The 18,551-nt window shown below is 39.9% G+C and overlaps 1 protein-coding gene across 1 annotated transcript; it reads left to right on the top strand.

Moving 5' to 3' along the window:
- Positions 1–9,420: 9,420 nt before the first annotated feature.
- Positions 9,421–11,951, top strand: LOC146625402 (adhesion G protein-coupled receptor G4-like). Its single transcript, XM_085362178.1, has 3 exons — positions 9,421–9,511; positions 10,099–10,424; positions 11,670–11,951. The coding sequence occupies exons 1-3, from the start codon at positions 9,421–9,423 to the stop codon at positions 11,949–11,951; spliced, it is 699 nt and encodes a 232-aa protein (XP_085218304.1).
- The last annotated feature ends 6,600 nt before the right edge of the window (positions 11,952–18,551 follow it).

Below are 18,551 nucleotides of genomic sequence, written 5' to 3'. Positions count from 1 at the left end.
CAGCCAGCTATCAAATGTGCACAGACAAAATCCTCAAGCTTCCTGTAATCTTGCTCTATTGTACCGTCGTTACCATACTATATAAAGCCCCTTGAGGTGGCTGTTGTTGCTGAATAAATTAAATAAAATAGAACTGAATAAATCCTCGAAACAAACTTTACTTACTTCATGTGCTCGATCCCTTGGGGATGAAGAATTTAGTCAGCACCTAAACTAATGCTCATCTGGTGTTTTCTGACAAGTTTGGATCAAAGCATTATTCTATCCTGTTAACCCGCCTTCCTGAAGGGAAACGGACTCTTTGTGTTTTACTCCTTAAGTCACAGATGTAGCTGAACTTCTGGGTGTAGGAGTACCTGCTATTGTTAAAGCGTGATCCTCTCTGATAATTGCTTGAATGAAAGTATTGTTAAGGCTCTGTGCAGGTGCCACAGCCATCAGTAAGACAACGAAACCCAGCTTCCCACCTGTGAACACTGCCAATTGGCCTTCGCAAGAGCGCAAGCTGGAGGGATCATTAGCTGTGATGCCGGCGTCATCTTTTGTAAAACGTCCCACTTACACACAGAGCTGGATGGTGTTCCTTCTAAAAATAATCAATGCTGAAAGCGTGCTGATGTGCTGCTTGCTCGGTTGAAATACCAGAAAAATGTGAACTGCTTTTTCTTAGAAAACGGTGTGTCTTTGATGCCGCCCTAATACTGAAATAAAAAATAATAAACTGTATAGTGTTTAAAAGCTGCTGAAATAAAACAAAACTCACAGCATGTTGATTTAACTTTAAGACTGAGCCCTCAGGGTAGAAACACACTGGGCTCTATTAGGTCGCCAACACCTCCTACGCTCACTTGTGCTGTCAGTCCAAATGCAGTTTACTGCTGCTGTTGCTGCTTAGTTTCACAAGTAAAGTAGGCCAGTGTAGGAGCTGTGGAGTTTTGTGTTAGGTATAAAATAATGGGCTGCAGGTAGCACCTATGTAGAGTAAATCAGCAGTGCAAGGTGTCTGTAAATGTTTTATAATATAAAATTATTGAGACATCAGTTAAAAGACTTCAGGTTTTTCAGTCACACCAAAATGCTGGACAGAGCCGTCCTGTGATGCTGTTAAATTCACTGTTAAAACAGCGGAGCTGAGGATTAAACTTCAGCATTCATTAGTCCTGTAGTTAACTAGGTTTCTAACATTGTTTATTTGATTTTCCACCACACTCTTTCACTAAGACTCGAACAGTTCAGACACCGTATACCCTGCTCTAATTTTATCTTCCAGCCTCCGGGCAAAGCTTTGTTGTCGAGCTATCAGCCATAAAACATCTTCCGTGCCTTCAGTGCCTGTTGCAGTAGACTGGCTGGTATTGTCTTCACCTTGTGAGGGTATGTGTGAGTGTGCAAAATGGGCCTGGAGACACAAACTGTAGGGGCTTCCATCACAAAGTTGGCAGATTAGTTAAAATGATAGGGCTGCAACTTTGCAAGACAGAATTACAAAACTTTACAGCCAAAGATCAGAGTCAAACATGTGGATTAAATGAAGTTTGCATCTATCATATTTACTGAACTTGCATACGTTTATTGACTCTCACACAAAAAGCTTGCCAGCTGGAGCTATCAGCATAGTTTGACTCTGCAACAATACCTGTAAAATCAAAAAGTACTAACCTAGAAGCAAGGATAAGGACTCAATTCAATTCAAGAATATAAGTTAATTAAGTCAATTTGATATTTCTGCTTCATGACCAAAGCATGGGTGTGTCTCACTGCTGACTGTAGCCTGCTACTGGAGACAAACACGGGAATATGATATTATCATTATATATCCTCCAACATAGAGAATGATGTAGGTAATTTAACCTCAAGGCAGGAGATGACTTTTGACTTAGTATTATGAACATTTTTAGCATAAATATGTTGTTTTTGGACGTTGACTGAACTCTCTGATGCCTCACATGATCAATGATATTCATCACTTGCATAAAGGTGGAGTTGCTATGTTGTGGGTGGAAGGTGAAACGTGTAATGTCACATCAAATTCAGATCAGATGGTGCTGACACTACAATTGAATTTTGCACTAAGATTGCAAAATTACAGGAACGGGCTGCTAACATTCAGCAGAACAACATGCAAAGTTTCTCCGGAGCGTGGGAGAGAAACATGATGCAAAGTTTATGTTCGACTGGTGCGCAAGCTTGTATACAAGACCAGTCAAATTCCATGACACAGACACAAAACACATATTTGCATCTTTCCATATGACTTACACTTCCAAATACTTTCATTAACACGGAATAAAGACAAAAAAATCAGCTTAGACACTGATATTACTAGAGAATAATTAAACGTTCTTGTTTTCTTCAGTATTAAAGTCATCTTGTGACTTCTCTGTGCATCCATGCCTCTATTGCAGTCAGGAGCTTCTAATAGTTTGTTCAGTATATTTACAATGAAATTGTTAAGGCAAAAATCCCAAATAGTTTTTATGATGAATTATCTTCTGCTGGCTTGCATCCTTCTTTTTAATCATCAAATTCATTCTCAAACAGTTTTATTTTATGGTTGTTTGCATCCAACAATAAAAGGTACATTTTTACCATGATATAACATTGATTACCTTGGCTGAATACAAATTACAGCAACTACCTAGAAAAGCAGCGGAGTTGGAGTTTGAAAATTTGCTAAAACATTGCCCAGAAGCGTGCTCATTATTGAGCAGCTCAGGTGATCTTCCAGGTATGAGCATGTGTTGTCTTTGAAGAGGTAAAGAAATGGAATTGATTAAGTGTAGCAGAAGATGAAAACAGAAGAGCTTGCTGGTGGAATTCAGATTTACTCAAGCCTGAAGTCTGTGCTCACACTCACGTTTGCAAGTAGCTCGCCTAAAAATGCCGCGTCACTGAAGACGAGCAGCAGCACTTTGCAGTTATGCTCTGCTTCACTGATCCGATACTGTTTCGTTACCGGTCAGTAAAAATGAACAAAAGCTGACACTTGATCCACTGTGGAAAATAAAGTTGTGGATATCTTCATTGCCCTCCTGTGGTCAACGGGTAGCTGTGTTACAGCAGGTTCCTCCTCACACTGCAGACCAGGAAAGAACACACTGAGATTTGAAGAACGGTGTCGCCCCGAGGCTGCTCTTGTCTTGTTTGGATTCATTTTACGGCTGACGCCAGATGCCAGTGCTCAAATTCAAAGCCCTGCCATCATTGTGTGTGTGTGTGTGTGTGTGTGTGTGTGTGAGAGAGAGAGAGAGAGAGAGAGAGAGAGAGAGAGAGAGATGTTTGACCGGTTTGCCAACCTGCCCAGCATACAATTTTTGACTGTTTCAATTTTTTGCTCACCTCACACACTTGCATTGGCAAATAGAAACATGTATGCATGCACACAAACACAGAAACACACACATACCAGATAAAGGATAATACTCTTTGCAGGAACTGTCTGACCCCATATCCTGTATTCCCAGCTGTTACCCAAGAGTCACGCAGAGACAAAGAAATAGACAGAAAGATAGATAGAACTTCCCTCCCCCTCCTCTGTGGGGGTGTGTCAAAATTGTGTCTATTACGTCCCAGAGGCAAACCTTGCATTTCAGAATTTCTGATTTCCTGAATGCACCTTAGCACACGCACATACTGAAACACAAACACACCTGCAAACTATGCCATCTGATGCCAGAGATGATGCTCCTGTGTAAGAAACAGGTTGCTACTGGAACAGCAAAGAGAAACTGAGGACAGAAAGGAAAGAGAAACAACAAGTTGTGAAATAGACGGTAACTGTGGCAATTTTTGGACTTATGAAAGATGGATGAATGAGACTATGGGGATAAGGAAGAGACATGCGCAGAGCAGAATGAAGAGGACAAGTCTCCATAGGACCCTAGGATACATATATAATTGCGCACAAGCATAAAAAGACTCTACAGATGCTTTTGAGAAGCATCAGGTAAGCCATTTAAAGTTCAAAAAACGTATTTAATGAATCTAAAATATAATGTAAAATACCCTGTGTAACGCTTGTGAAGGATGCACACAATATGAAAAACAGCGCTGTAAATTCTTAAATGAAAGACGAGAAGAATGTGTCATGTTTCGATTTCAAGGAAAGCCAGAATGTGGGAAAAAGCAGGGGTTAAGCAAGGAATAGTGCTGTTGCCATTCTTCAGAACAAAAAAAGTGATGATGATTTTATTTGTGCTCCATCTACATGTATAATTTATTCAGACACTCCAGTTGACATTCTGCATATTTCATGCAGCAAACCCTGTAGATTAACTTTTATTTTATCAGATTCTGTGTTATAATGAAACACAGTAAAGCGTAATGACTTTTGTGAATTGATTACAGAAGTTTTACTGGAAACATGTAGCTGCTTGTCTTTAGTCACTGAGGCCGAGTATGAAATTTTAAAGGAATAACTCACTCATAGTTGCTTTTGTCTAATATATATCAACAATTTAAAACAACAACAAGATCCATTTAGTTGTTTTTTATCTAACATGCCCATAACGTCAATGGGTTTTCAAAATGCACATCAAGCACAAAAGTTTGGGTTAGTTTTAAGGAAGATAATAACTGTTAATGTAAAAGAACATTTGTTATGACGGTTGCAATAATAAAAAGAGTGGCTACACTAAAAGAAAGTGCAAAATCACTAACAATATTTACTATTGTCTAAAGAAGGAAAAGAAAAGTGTCTCGTCACCAACAAAGAAAATATGTCTCCCTTTGCTTTAGCAATCATTAGGCAGTAATTTGTAGTAATAGTTAGGTGACTGGATGAAACAGCCTAAAAGAAATGATGACAGTGTATATTTTCAGATAAATAATGGGTAACAACGACATCGCTACCTGACTTTGGATAAATGATGGGGCAGGTTTTCCAATGTTATTTGTTATTCCACTCAAATAAATCTACTGTCAAGTAGATCAAGTAATTGTCAAGTAATTAACATTTTCAATTAAAGTAACTCTGTTTCATGCTCGGAAACAGTGTTACTTTAATTGAAAGGGAGGTTGTGTATAGGAAATGAATTCCTGCTGTACCATGTGTGAAACAAAAAAATACAAAAATAAAAAATGTATATAATAAATGAATTAATGAATTAATAATGGCCGGTAATGAATGTAAACCCTTCTTTTGTATCTCTGAAAGGCTGGGATGCAGTTGTATTACTTAAATTCTCGATTACTACATAAAGCTTTTCATGTACAGGTAAAGATTTGTACTTTTTGAGCATACTGAGCAATTATCATTGAGCATTAAGTGCTGATGAGGCAGATGGCACATTTAAAAACTACAGGCGTTGGAAAGATTTGAGAATAAAACCTGCGTGACTTGAAAAAGCAGAATTATGTGAGATGATAGTTTGTTTTGCAAATTTGCTCAGTCATTTTCTATCAGTTATTCTTCACTTAAATGTTCTCTTGTCTAGTCTACACTGCATGTACCTCAGAATGATTTGATTTTATATTATGTTTGGAGGAAAATACTTCTATTTTGCATTTTATTAAAGATTCAAAAATGATTCTTTTTTTCTTTATTATGAATACAAAGAATATGCCTATTTTTTATGTGAGGAGACACACATCACTAATATTAGATCATTTTGCAGTTTGTCCGTTTTTTGTGTACTACATCCCTGATAGCAAGATTAGATTGAATTAATTTTGATTCTTCATCTGAATCATCATTATGGTCAAGATTGAAATCTCAATGCTAAATAAATGTTGAATCAATGCAAAAATACTAACCCACTTAATAAAGGTGGATTTATAGTTCACTAGGAAATTATATTGAAAGGCCACTGATTTATAGTTGAGTGGGAAATTAAAGCTATTATTACTTGGACAATTCCATCGCACCCCTCTTTTACAGTGGTCCACCCCATTTGTTCAGTAGTCACTGATTTATAGTAGACCGGGATATGATTTTTAAAAATCATGGATTTATGGTTCGATATCACTGAACCACAGAGAATACATCAGGTAAGCATTCACTTATTTTCTAATATTTCAATTTTACCAAATCTGTTCTTAACCAGTTATATTTATATAAAAATATTGCTGAACACTCACAGTGATACATATTCTAGATGTTTGACTGTCAAAAAGGTCATCAGTTGAAATTAGCTTGCTAATGTAACTGATTACTTAGATGATCAAATTATGTTAGCTAAGATGAATTAGAGAAAGATAGCGACATCTTGAGTAGAAAACATCAAATCTGAAGAAAGTATGCTCATTCCTTATTTTTTTCATTTGCTTTATTCAGTTTTTGGTTTTGTTTTCTGGTGTAGATTGGGCGACTCAACAAATGGAGGAAGTGACAGTCTGAAAGTTCTCCTTTATCTACAGGCAGTTCACAATTACAGTCCAGACTGGGGCAGGACATCATTCACTGCACGAGTGAATTCACCGAAAAGTATTTTAAACTAATGTGATTCAATAAATTAAATCTTTTTTTTTAATGATGTCAAGTTGTCTGTTGTCATTTATATGTTAAAACCCAGTGTTTAATGCAACAGTCAAAATGTTTTAATCAACATCATTACATTATTTACCATAACATTAGATAAATAAATTATATTATGCTAAAGTATTTTAAGTAATTTTTTTAACATCATTTGAAATTCCACTTCATGTCCTTTTGATCTTTAGTTGATCATCATCTCAGTATTGTTTTAATATTAACCGAGGTGTAAAAATGACCAAGAATTAATGTCAGAATCCAATGTTGAGTCAATGAAGTTTAGGGGTGATAGTAAAAAAATTGATTTAACATTCTTTTAGTTATTGTTTTCTGTCTATATATATATATATATATATATATATATATATATATATATATATATATATATATATATATATATAAAAAACACCCAGCACGCCCCTGCGGGCGGTTTATCCTTCAAGCTCGGGTCCTCTACCAGAGGCCTGGGAGCTTGAGGGTCCTGCGCAGTATCTTAGCTGTTCCCGGGACTGCGCTCTTCTGGACAGAGATCTCCGATGTTATTCCCGGGATCTGCTGGAGCCACTCGCCTAGCTTGGGAGTCACCGCACCTAGTGCTCCGATTACCACGGGGACCACCGTTACCTTCACCCTCCACATCCTCTCGAGCTCTTCTCTGAGCCCTTGGTATTTCTCCAGCTTCTCGTGTTCCTTCTTCCTGATATTGCTGTCATTCGGAACCGCTACATCGATCACTACGGCCATCTTCTTCTGTTTGTCTACCACCACTATGTCCGGTTGGTTAGCCACCACCATTTTGTCCGTCTGTATCTGGAAGTCCCACAGGATCTTAGCTCGGTCATTCTCCACCACCCTTGGGGGCATCTCCCATTTTGACCTCGGGACTTCCAGGTTATACTCGGCACAGATGTTCCTGTACACTATGCCGGCCACTTGGTTATGGCGTTCCATGTATGCCTTGCCTGCTAGCATCTTGCACCCTGCTGTTATGTGCTGGATTGTCTCTGGGGCATCTTTACACAGCCTGCACCTGGGGTCTTGCCTGGTGTGATAGACCCCAGCCTCTATGGATCTTGTGCTCAGAGCTTGTTCTTGTGCTGCCATGATTAGTGCCTCTGTGCTGTCTTTCAGTCCAGCTTTGTCCAGCCACTGGTAGGATTTCTGGATATCAGCCACCTCCTCTATCTGCCGGTGGTACATACCGTGCAGGGGCCTGTCCTTCCATGATGGTTCCTCGTCTCCCTCCTCTTTCTTGGGTTTCTGCTGCCTGAGGTATTCACTGAGCACTCGGTCAGTTGGGGCCATCTTCCTAATGTATTCTTGGATGTTCGTTGTCTCATCCTGGACTGTGGTGCTGACACTCACCAGTCCCCGGCCCCCTTCCTTCCGCTTAGCGTACAGCCTCAGGGTGCTGGATTTGGGGTGAAACCCTCCATGCATGGTAAGGAGCTTTCTTGTCTTTATGTCAGTGGCTTCTATCTCCTCCTTTGGCCAGCCTATTACCCCAGCAGGGTACCTGATCACGGGCAGGGCGTACGTGTTGATGGCCCGGATCTTGTTCTTACCATTCAGCTGACTCCTCAGGACTTGCCTGACCCTCTGCAGGTACTTGGTGGTTGCAGCTTTTCTAGCGGCCTCTTCATGGTTCCCATTCGCCTGTGGGATCCCCAAGTACTTGTAACTGTCCTCTATGTCTGCAATGTTGCCTTCTGGTAGTTCAATCCCCTCAGTTCTGACTACCTTCCCTCTCTTTGTTACCATCCGACTACACTTCTCCAGTCCGAACGACATTCCAATGTCATTGCTGTATAGCCTGGTAGTGTGGATCAGTGAATCGATGTCTCGTTCACTCTTGGCATACAGCTTGATGTCATCCATGTACAGGAGGTGGCTGACAACTGCTCCGTTCTGTAGTCGGTATCCGTAGCCAGTCTTGTTAATGATCTCACTGAGGGGGTTCAGGCCTATGCAGAACAGCAGTGGGGACAGAGCATCTCCTTGGTAGATCCCGCACTTGATGGTGACTTGTGCTATGGGCTTGGAGTTGGCCTCTAGTGTTGTACGCCACATCCCCATTGAGTTCCTGATGAAGGCTCTTAGGGTCCCATTGATCTTGTACAATTCTAGGCATTCCAGTATCCAGCTGTGGGGCATTGAGTCATAGGCCTTCTTGTAATCAATCCAGGCAGTGCACAGGTTGGTCAGTCTGGTCTTGCAGTCTCGGCTGATTGTTCTGTCTACCAGTAGCTGGTGTTTTGCGCCTCTGGTATTCTTGCCAATTCCTTTCTGTGTCCCGCTCATGTATTGACCCATGTGCCTGTTCATCTTAGCCGATATGATGCCTGACAGGAGCTTCCATGTAGTACTGAGGCAGGTTATTGGTCGGTAGTTGGAGGGGACCGGTCCCTTCTTGGGGTCCTTGGGGATCAGGACCGTCCGGCCTTCAGTTAGCCATTCCGGGTGTCTCTCGGAATATATATATATTATATTGTGCTCTTTCTAAATTTTACAAGCATGAACTGAAATTTAGCCACAAAATGACTCACACAAATATAACCTACTGGGTTCTTTTAAAGGCATGAATGTAGTAAGGTGTAACCCAATCTCTATGTGTCCACCCTTGCCCCATTGTCAACCTTTCAGTGCACACAAAGGCACATATAATACAAGATCGTGTCAGTTGACGAGGAGAGGAAAGGAGAAGTTGAATGCAATCCCACAACTGAAACAAAAACTGACACGAATCTACATTTAGAGAGACACAGACGAGGTGTATTACATAAGTACAGTAAGAGGAAGCTGGCACGCAAGTTGTTCTTGTTTAAAAAAAGTTTGAAAATTTACTTTGAATAACATGATTGACATGTAGAAATTTGCAAAACAAAATGAAAAGAGAGAAACGGATGAATAACTGACTGCGGAGTGTGTTGCCTCATATTTCCAGGAGGATGTTTGACCTTTGCTTAGAGGGGAGGTGGAGATGGAAACCTTATTTTCTTCTCACCATCTTGCTTGTGTTGCTGGGAGCTGCTCCTACAGGTAATGACTTACTCACATAAAGACAAAAAAAAGAAGGAAATACTGAGTTTTATTTAATGGAATATTTTACACCATAACATATTGCTGATATGTCTGTGAAGGTTCTCAGTCATCCAGGTCATCGTAGTCAAAGGAGCTTGCAAAGAAAAGCGTCTGGACTTCTTTAAGTTACTTGAAGACGTTTCACCTCTCATCCGAGAAGCTTCTTCAGTTCTAAGGTCAAATGGTGGAGAGTCCCAGATATAAACCTAGTGGGAGTAACCCCCCACAGAGGGACAAAAGGACCCCCTGTGGGGGGTTGTCCCTCTGTGGGGGGTTACTCCCACTAGGTTTATATCTGGGACTCTCCACCATTTGACCTTAGAACTGAAGAAGCTTCTCGGATGAGAGGTGAAACGTCTTCAAGTAACTTAAAGAAGTCCAGACGCTTTTCTTTGCAAGCTCCATTGACAACATATTGCTGACTTAACTTCAAATTAAGTGTGCTATTTTATTTGGCTCTAAGCCACCACTGAGATTTTATCTGTCTCCACTGTGTCGAAGTGCAATTAAAACTTTTTGTCTGGATTTCTTTTACCCATTTGCAGCACTTGGCAATTTCCTGGGAGACACTAAAGCAGTATTAAATGGTTGCAAAGACCACTGGACCCTGCAGGACAGGACAGCTGTGCCCCTCCTTTATGAGATGACCATATGTGTGGACATTCGTGTGGTCCTCCCTGGTGCTTGGGTGGCCTTCTCTTACCGCTCAGCCTTCGCACCTAGGCCCGAGTTAGGCCTGGAGGGAGATGAAAGAGCACTATATGGATGGCTACTAGGAGTGCGACACCGATTTCCTCTCCAGCTGTCCCCAACGCATTGGCACAGAGTGTGTCTAAGGAGGGATATAAAGGGCAACACTTTTAGTCTGAAGGTAACACTGAAAAGTGTTTGACAAAGCATTCAGATATTTTACTTGCATAAAAAGTAACAATGCAAGATTGTAAAAACACCCAATATTATTACAAATTGATGTATTTGTATGTATATGTGTGTAATTTATTTAGTAGTTACAATAAGAAGCAGCACAAAAGTCAAAACAACAATTTTCCCATGTTAGCACAAACCCAAAACAAACAGTGTTTGTAAAAAAAGAGAAAAACTGTTACATAACTGAAACTTGCAAAGACACTGCACATAATGAGTGGAATTTGAAATAAAATACAAAACAAAAATGGCAGGTACTGTTTAGACAAACACAGTTACAGTTTTGCAAGAAGTTGAGTTGCTGAGTCTATGTTTAGCCCTCACAGTTGTCTGAAAATAGTTTCCAAAGAACTGCTAAGGGAAATATGTATTAGCTTGGTTATTTTAGGCAGGCCAGGTAATGCTAATGACTGCAATCCCTTGCTGTCTCAGTACTTTTGTTTTGTAGATACACTGTGATAGTTTTATAAAACCATAAATAGCAGGTTAAGCCTGTGAAATATAAAATTCTTTTTAAACTTTGTCAGAGCAATTTAAAGGATAACATTACTTTATTACAACTTGATCTTATAAATTTACATTTTGGCCATCATTTCTAGTTCTGATAGCATTTCTTTTCCAAATAAAGACTTGACTTGGCAAGCCAGCCATGTATATTAGTGGACAATCTACTTGGTCTAAGTTTAAAGTGCAACTCAGTGCTGCTTTGCCTTACATTTTACCTACTGTGTGGCTTGCTGGCCACTAGTGTGGAAGTCCTCAGTGTGCTTCAGTTTCATCTTTAGGATCTTTAGGTCTCTTGAATGGATAGACTTGTAGTCCATCAGAATATGCATGTGGTTAGGTTAATGAGGATAGTAAATTGACCATAGGCATGAATGTGAGCATGAATGGTTGTCTGTCTCTCTGTTAGCCTGGCAACACTTTGGCAACCTCTACAGGGTGTACTCTGCCTCTCGCCCAGTGACAGCTGGGATAGGCAACGCCCCCCCCCCCCCCCCCCCCCCATGACCCTGAATTGGATAAATGAAAAAAGATCGATAAAATCGGTCTAGTTATGGTTATGTGACTAAATTTGATCTAGTCTTTTTTTTTTTTTTTAGTTTGCCTGCCTTCAAATGTGAGCAAAAACTAGAAGAGGAAAAACAATAAAGACAGACATAGAAACATCTAACTTTTTTAATTGTTCCAGGTTGATGGGGACATTATAGCAGAGAGGACTGTCATCGCTCAGGCCATCCCCTCCTACGGCTCTCTATGGATGGGCTGTCGTCCCAGAGATCCACCCCCAGGACCTAATCTCGGAAATGTGGAGCTGTACTTGTTCCGCATGTGGGCAGACTTGGGTGCTCATGGGCCCTGCGAGGACGGCACTGTGATTGGCTGGAATGCCAAATACTGGGGAGTGACCAGTCCCAGTGCAAGGCAAATAGACCCCAGCCTTATGTGTGGTGAGCCAGATATGAAAGAATAACCTGTCACGGATCGCAACTGTTCTAGAGTAGATGTATTAATATTAATCATGAATGGACTGCCAAACTAACAGTGGCTGCGTTCATAGTAAAATGCAGGGCTGTCTTTTCTGTCACAGAAACGACCTTAATGTTAGCCAAACAGCATGTTATTAAGCATTTATCTGATCCTGCCTCATTAGAGAAGTTGTTACAGCTTTGCTTTCAGTTTTTTCATTTAGAAAAATGGTGTCACACGAGAGATTTTACACCAGAAATTAATTTTCAAGTCTTCCTTAAAGAGTTGAGAAAAATACAAAAACTAAAAGTGATTATTGAAAATTGGAAGGTTTCTTTTCCATTGTTTTACATTTTCAAAGTAATTTTTAATCATAAAAAAGCAGAGCAAACATTTAGACAATTAACTTTCAACAAAAACAAAAACTACAGGAATGGCTCTCCAATATCATTTGCTTAAAACAATAACATTGCATGCAAAACTTGTCTTTGTTATCTTTATGCCTGTCACTTGTTTCCATACCACTGCAGTGCATGTTCTCCAAGCATGTTGAATGTTGAGTGTTGCATGTTTTTATGTCTTGTAGACCACAAACGGTTGAAACGTGGGGCTCATGCTTACAGAAGCATTACTAATGGTGTGTATCCATGCGACTAGTGTGACTTAGACACCAGTATGCATGCTGTGTTTATTTCTCTAAATGTATGAATATAAAAGACTAAATATGTGTTTGTCCATTAGAGGATATTTCTATTGTTCATTTAAGACTGTGTAAATGTGGATTCTCACCTAAAAACATAAAAAATATTATATTATTTTATTTTTACATAACCAGATGGCCTATTTTTGTGTAAATATGCTTTTCAGAAATGCTATTGCAGTGTAAGAGATAGGAGTACCTTAACAAAAACTGTATCACAATAGCGCAGAAACAACAAAGAAAGAGACTAGAGGAAATCTACCTTGCTTTTACAATGCAAAAGAGAAAAATGTAAAGAATTCCTTCACATTTACAGCAACTACACTGGGAGCTGGCCGGTCCCTGCTGCCTTCATCTGGTAAGCATCACCCTGAGACACGTACTAAAATATGCTCTAATAACAACCCACAGAAACTTCTTGTTGATGACTACTTTGCATATTTTTTTCACTATCTGTATAAAGATATTTCATTTTTGTCCATTATTTTAGCTAGTAATAATGATTTGTGAGTTTGTCTTGTTACATTGGAGGCAAATCAGAAAAAACAACAGAAATCAAAGGATATTTTGTGGGATTTTGAGTTAAGATTTCTGTCTTTTGTATAAATTACAGGTTTGTCATAATAACATGAAATCATAGAAGATGGCTGAAATTTGATTTCTGGGCTAATCATTTGCTGTTAGATATGGTCAAATTATTATACTACTACATACACCCACCAGCCACATTATTAGGTTCACCTTGCTAGTGTATTTGCCTTCAGAACTGCCTGAACTCTTTGTGTCATACTTTCAGCAAGGTGCTGAAAACATTCCTCAGAGATTTTAGTCCATATTGACATGATAGCATAACAATTGCTGTGTATTTGTTGGCGGCACATCTATGATAAGAATCAATCAGCAAATCAAGGCGCTCTACTGGTTTGAGAAATAGTAACCACAGAAGCCATTTGAGTACAGTGAACTCACTGTCATGTTTAAAAAAAACAAAACAGTTTGAGATCATTTGAGCTGTGGTCCTAATAGGATGAATACAAAGAGATAGACCTGGTCAGTCATTATACTCAAGTAGGCTGTGGCATTTGAACAACATTCAGTTGGTAGGGGCCAAATGTTTGTCAAGAAAAAATGCCCCACATCACATTGTAGCATTATTACTACTGCTACTACTACTTGACACTGTGGGCGGGCCTTGGAGGTCCAGGGCTATCCAATCAAGTTACTGTGCTCCCTCAGCTGAATTCTACTAATATACTTTAACTACAAGTTACATTAAGTCATACAATTTGGGAAAAACCCACATAATCAGCCATATAACTGCTAAGTTTTTGCAGTCCAGTAGTGTAGTGCTTCTGCAGCAATCATTGTAACCGGCATCAGAGAGGAGGCCACTCACTGAGTGGATGGGCCTATGCAGATCAGACTATGGGAAGCACCCCTCATGTCTCTTTGAAACTAAAAAAGAGTTCATAGCTTGTGCAGCTACTTTTAAAGCATGACCCCTTGGAAAACAAATGGAAATATGTTAAGGATGTTGTGAGCTCACAGTCAACTGGCCAAATGTGTAGTGAGGTCATTGGCAGTCTTCTGCACCTAGAGTTAATGTCTCTCATCTCTGTCATCTGATTTGTCATCGTGTGATTTGAATTTGGCTCAAGAACCAACTGTCAAACTTGGTTGGCCATCCAATTTATATTCTCTGGTGCCGACCCTGCACTAGCCACATCAGTTAATAAAAGGCTGAGTGCACCAGATTTATTACACTAGATTCCTCACTATCTGGATGTCAGAGCAGAATCTGAGAGTGATCACATCAGGCACCCAGACCTCCCTCTCCCCAGCCACCTCCCCCAGCATGTTCCACCGGGTCTGCCCCGGGGTGTCCTCCCGGTGGAACAAGCTCAGAACACCTCACCCATGCAGCATCATTGTCAGAGGCCTGAACCACCACAACTGGGTACTTTCAATGTGGAGAATGCAGCTATATTCTGAGCCCCTCATGGATGGCTGAACTCCTCACCCTATCTCTATCTCTAAGGAAGAGGCCAGCTACCCTTCAGAGAAGGCTGAACGATAGCTGCTGCAGCACCAATCTGTCTTTGAAATTCTAGAAAAGCATTATTGGTGGAATGAAGTCAGATGGGTCATCAAATTCAATTTGTCACACACACAACCATACACAGTATGACGAGGTGGAATGCTTGTAGCTGTGCAGTGCCCGACCATTAAATGACAGTAGGTTTACAGTAAGATATACAAATTTACAGGTTACTACAAAATTTACAGCTTTAACTTAGAAATTTACAGTAAACATGTGAGAAAAAAACAGTTTACGTAAGAGATTATTAGTCAAAAGAAATTATAAGTTATAAATTATAGGAAGTGTGCAAGAAGAAAAACCAGAGTGCGTGTGGTGATGTGATATGTGTGAGAGAGTCTAGTCCTAGGCCTGGTTCAGGTCCCAGAATAGCCTGGGGGAAGAAGCTCCTCCTCATTCTCTCTTTTTTGGCCTTAAGGGAGCAGAAGCGATGGGAGAGCTCCATCATAATCTTCCTGGCTTTGGTCTTGCACCGCTTGGTGTAGATGGACAGCAGGTCAGGAAGCTCTGATCGAATGATGCATTTGGCTGAGCGCACCACTCTTCGCAGCTCTCGTATCTCCTGCTTGGTGCTGTTCCCAAAGCAGGTGCAGATGTTTCCCGTCAGGACGCCCTCGATGGTGCAAGAGTAAAAGTTCTTGAGCACCCTCAGTGGCAGATGGAAGTCCCTGAGTCCTCTGAAGAAGAAGAGAAGCTGGCAGTCTTTCTTAACGTGTGGCAGGACCATGACAGGTGCTGAGTGATGTAGACACTCAGGTATCAGAAACTGTCCACTCTCTCCACTGATATGCCACTGATGATGAGGGACTTGTAATTCCTCGCCTGCTCTAATCAAGAGATTAGTGCATGTGGTAGTTTACCATCATGTGATAGTTCTTTAGAGGGGAGGGAAAATCAAAAGCAGGTTCTTCTTTGGAGTCATCACTTTCATGCCGTTCTCACACTAATAACATCATTCTCTCAACTCTTAATGTACTTCTGGAAACAGTTCTCCCAACACAGACCCATATGTGCAAAAGACACCAAAACAATTCTTGAAACTTTTTTGCATATATCAAAACATGTGAAGTCTTTAAGACACCTAAAGCTTTTAAACTTTTACCAAAACCTTGCTGTCTTTGGTAAGAATACCAGAACTACAAAAATGTTGGAATTCAGAGACAAAAAAGAAATGTGAAGGATTTACTCCACAGTTTACTCAGTATGACTGCTAAAACTGAAAAAAGTCATATCAGACACACGAAACTATCTTCATCTTCTTATTCTATATTCGGCTGTTCTATTTAGGGGTCGCCATAACCAATCATCAGCCTCCACCTCCAGCTCTGTCTCCTGTTTTTCCGGCTATACCACTGTCTCCAAACCCTACAACATAGGAGGTCTCACTACTGTCTTGTAAACCTTTCCTTTCACTTTTGCTGCTATCCTTCTTCACAAACCACTCCAGTAAAATATATAAAACATAGAACGCAGCACCAACTACTCTTTGCTACAGTGAAGTCACACATATAATTACAGTATGTGCTTGTGTGTAATTAGCAGTTCCATGACATGCACTTGTCTTGATGCAAGACTGAGAACATGTGTTTAGATTTGCTCTCAGTTGACGCATAATTTCACTACTACTACTGACAGCGTGTGACCGGCCTTACTCTTTCTTACATATTAGAAAGAAAGAAGTTTGCTTTGATTTCATTGCAAATGCTAATGCAATGATGGAGAGTATCCAGGTAAGTCAGAGATCTGTAGTTCTGTTTACAGAGGTGTAACATTTAGATAGCAAATGCATCAACATGTGCAAATGTGGGTGGGAAAATGCATTCCTGATATGAAAACTGTATCAAAGCTATCAAGAAAACCTAAAAAAAATGACAGATACTGTCTAAAAACACCCAAAAAGCTAAACCGCCACAAACAACTAGATAATGGGACCAAATAATGGAATGGAGGGTATTCTACTGGACAAAAATTAAAAGTTGGCACCTGAATATTTGTTGTATTTCAGTTTCCTCCATCAAATTCTCAACAAATAGTCTTTCAGCCCCAGCACCAGTTTTGCCTGTCACTACTAATCACATTCTCCGCACAGACACTACAGCTTCGCCTCTGAACTCAATCCTGCCCATGAACACCAGTTCAGCTATTCAGATCTCAACAAGCACCCACATACCTTCAGTCACAACTCCGGCAGCCAGCCAAAGCACACCTGGAGGATTATTCACATCAGGTTAGCCTTTGCTAACATGCAGTCACTCGACATTTTATTTAACTGGAGATTCTGTTTACAGTTTGTGTTAGTAATGAGAAGAAACAATTTGTAAAGTTGACATTTTCTTTCAGGATCCACCAGATTAGTTCATTGTGATGTCCGTCAACTCTGTTCCAATAACAGTAAGCAAATATTCACTTCTTGTCCTTTCCGATTTCCTTTTTGCATTTGCATGGCCTCACAGATGTATTGCTTTCTGCAGGTGCTTACTATTGGATGCCCATAAGTGTAGAGGGCAACAAGACTGAAGAAGAGGTCCAAAATTTGGTGAGAATGACAAATTTCCCTTGTCCATCTCGTTACGTTTCTCATATTTCTTTCAGTTACCACCCGGTCATTGACACATGCTTTACAAACAAGTCTTGTAAGCACAATGTAAGTTTGTGGGAGCAGCGCATTCCAACCCTGTGAATCACCTGAAAATAATTTCGATTTTTTTTACGCCAAATATTTGTTGCTTTATTACTACTTTGACCTTTTACAAATTCTGCTGCCTCTGTGTTATAAATGTGGTTCTTTAATCTTTTTTTTGCTTTCTTCAGTGTCTTCTCTTCTCCTTTCCCATCATTCCTAACTTAAATGAACACTTCCTACATAATATTCTTACTGACACTTGATATGCAGTTCTCAGCCTATGTCAGATAGACCTTTCTACATAAAGACCATGATTATTAGCTGTCTCTGGTAGCTGTCTTTGCATAGTAAAGCTAATGATAAAACAAATAAAATGTAATGGAAACAGCAGTAATAGATATGCAAATTATTAGACACTGTAGATATATTCACAGTTATTTCGACTAGTCATTTCCTCCCAATAACCCTTTTTGCTTTGTACCATTTTTCTCCTCTCCTTCAGCTTTGTGTTGCAGAAAGAAACTCATTACCAAACAACAAAGTTATGTGATCAAGATATTGTCCACTATGTTTCTACCCATAAAAGCAACAACCTTACCTGATTTAAATATATAAAATGTCCAGTTATGATTCTTTAACCCTTCCTGTCCACTTCCAGCTTTGTCTTGAGATTATACTATACGGTATCATAGTCCCAGCTTCCTTTGACCATTTCTTTCCTTTTAAATTATTGTTATGGTTATTAATATATATTACTGAAGAATAAATTTGTACATAACCATTACAATTCTCAACATGGATCATAAATCAATCCTGCTATATTAAGTCTTTGGTTCACTTTTAATGCTTGATCATTTTGACACAAATCTAGTCATATTTTTAAGGTCCATTGCAAGGAAATAGCATGTAAGCAAAGGTTGTTCAGTGAATTCTCATGCAAGGCTGTCTAATAGTGCTGTGTTGATGCACTGACAGCTCAGAGATAAAAGTCTCAGCTCTGAAGTTTTGTTGCCCAGGAGAGTATGAGTTGTGTCCCACTTGGAACAAAACAACATCCCGGGAATAGCAGTGAGCTGTGTCTTTCTTTTCCCATACGTTTTTGTCCAGGAAGTAACACACTGTTTACCACGGCTGAGCTGACAAATAGTCCTTTCAAGCCAGAGGAGTCCCAATACACAAAGCT

This window comes from Diplotaxodon limnothrissa, linkage group LG9, assembly GCF_057381915.1.
Source record: "Diplotaxodon limnothrissa isolate DT_005_m linkage group LG9, D_limnothrissa_male_GT1.1, whole genome shotgun sequence".
In the NCBI taxonomy this organism is placed as follows: domain Eukaryota; kingdom Metazoa; phylum Chordata; class Actinopteri; order Cichliformes; family Cichlidae; genus Diplotaxodon; species Diplotaxodon limnothrissa.
Note: the sequence above shows the minus strand (reverse complement) of the source record. Positions and strands in the feature narration are given on the sequence as shown.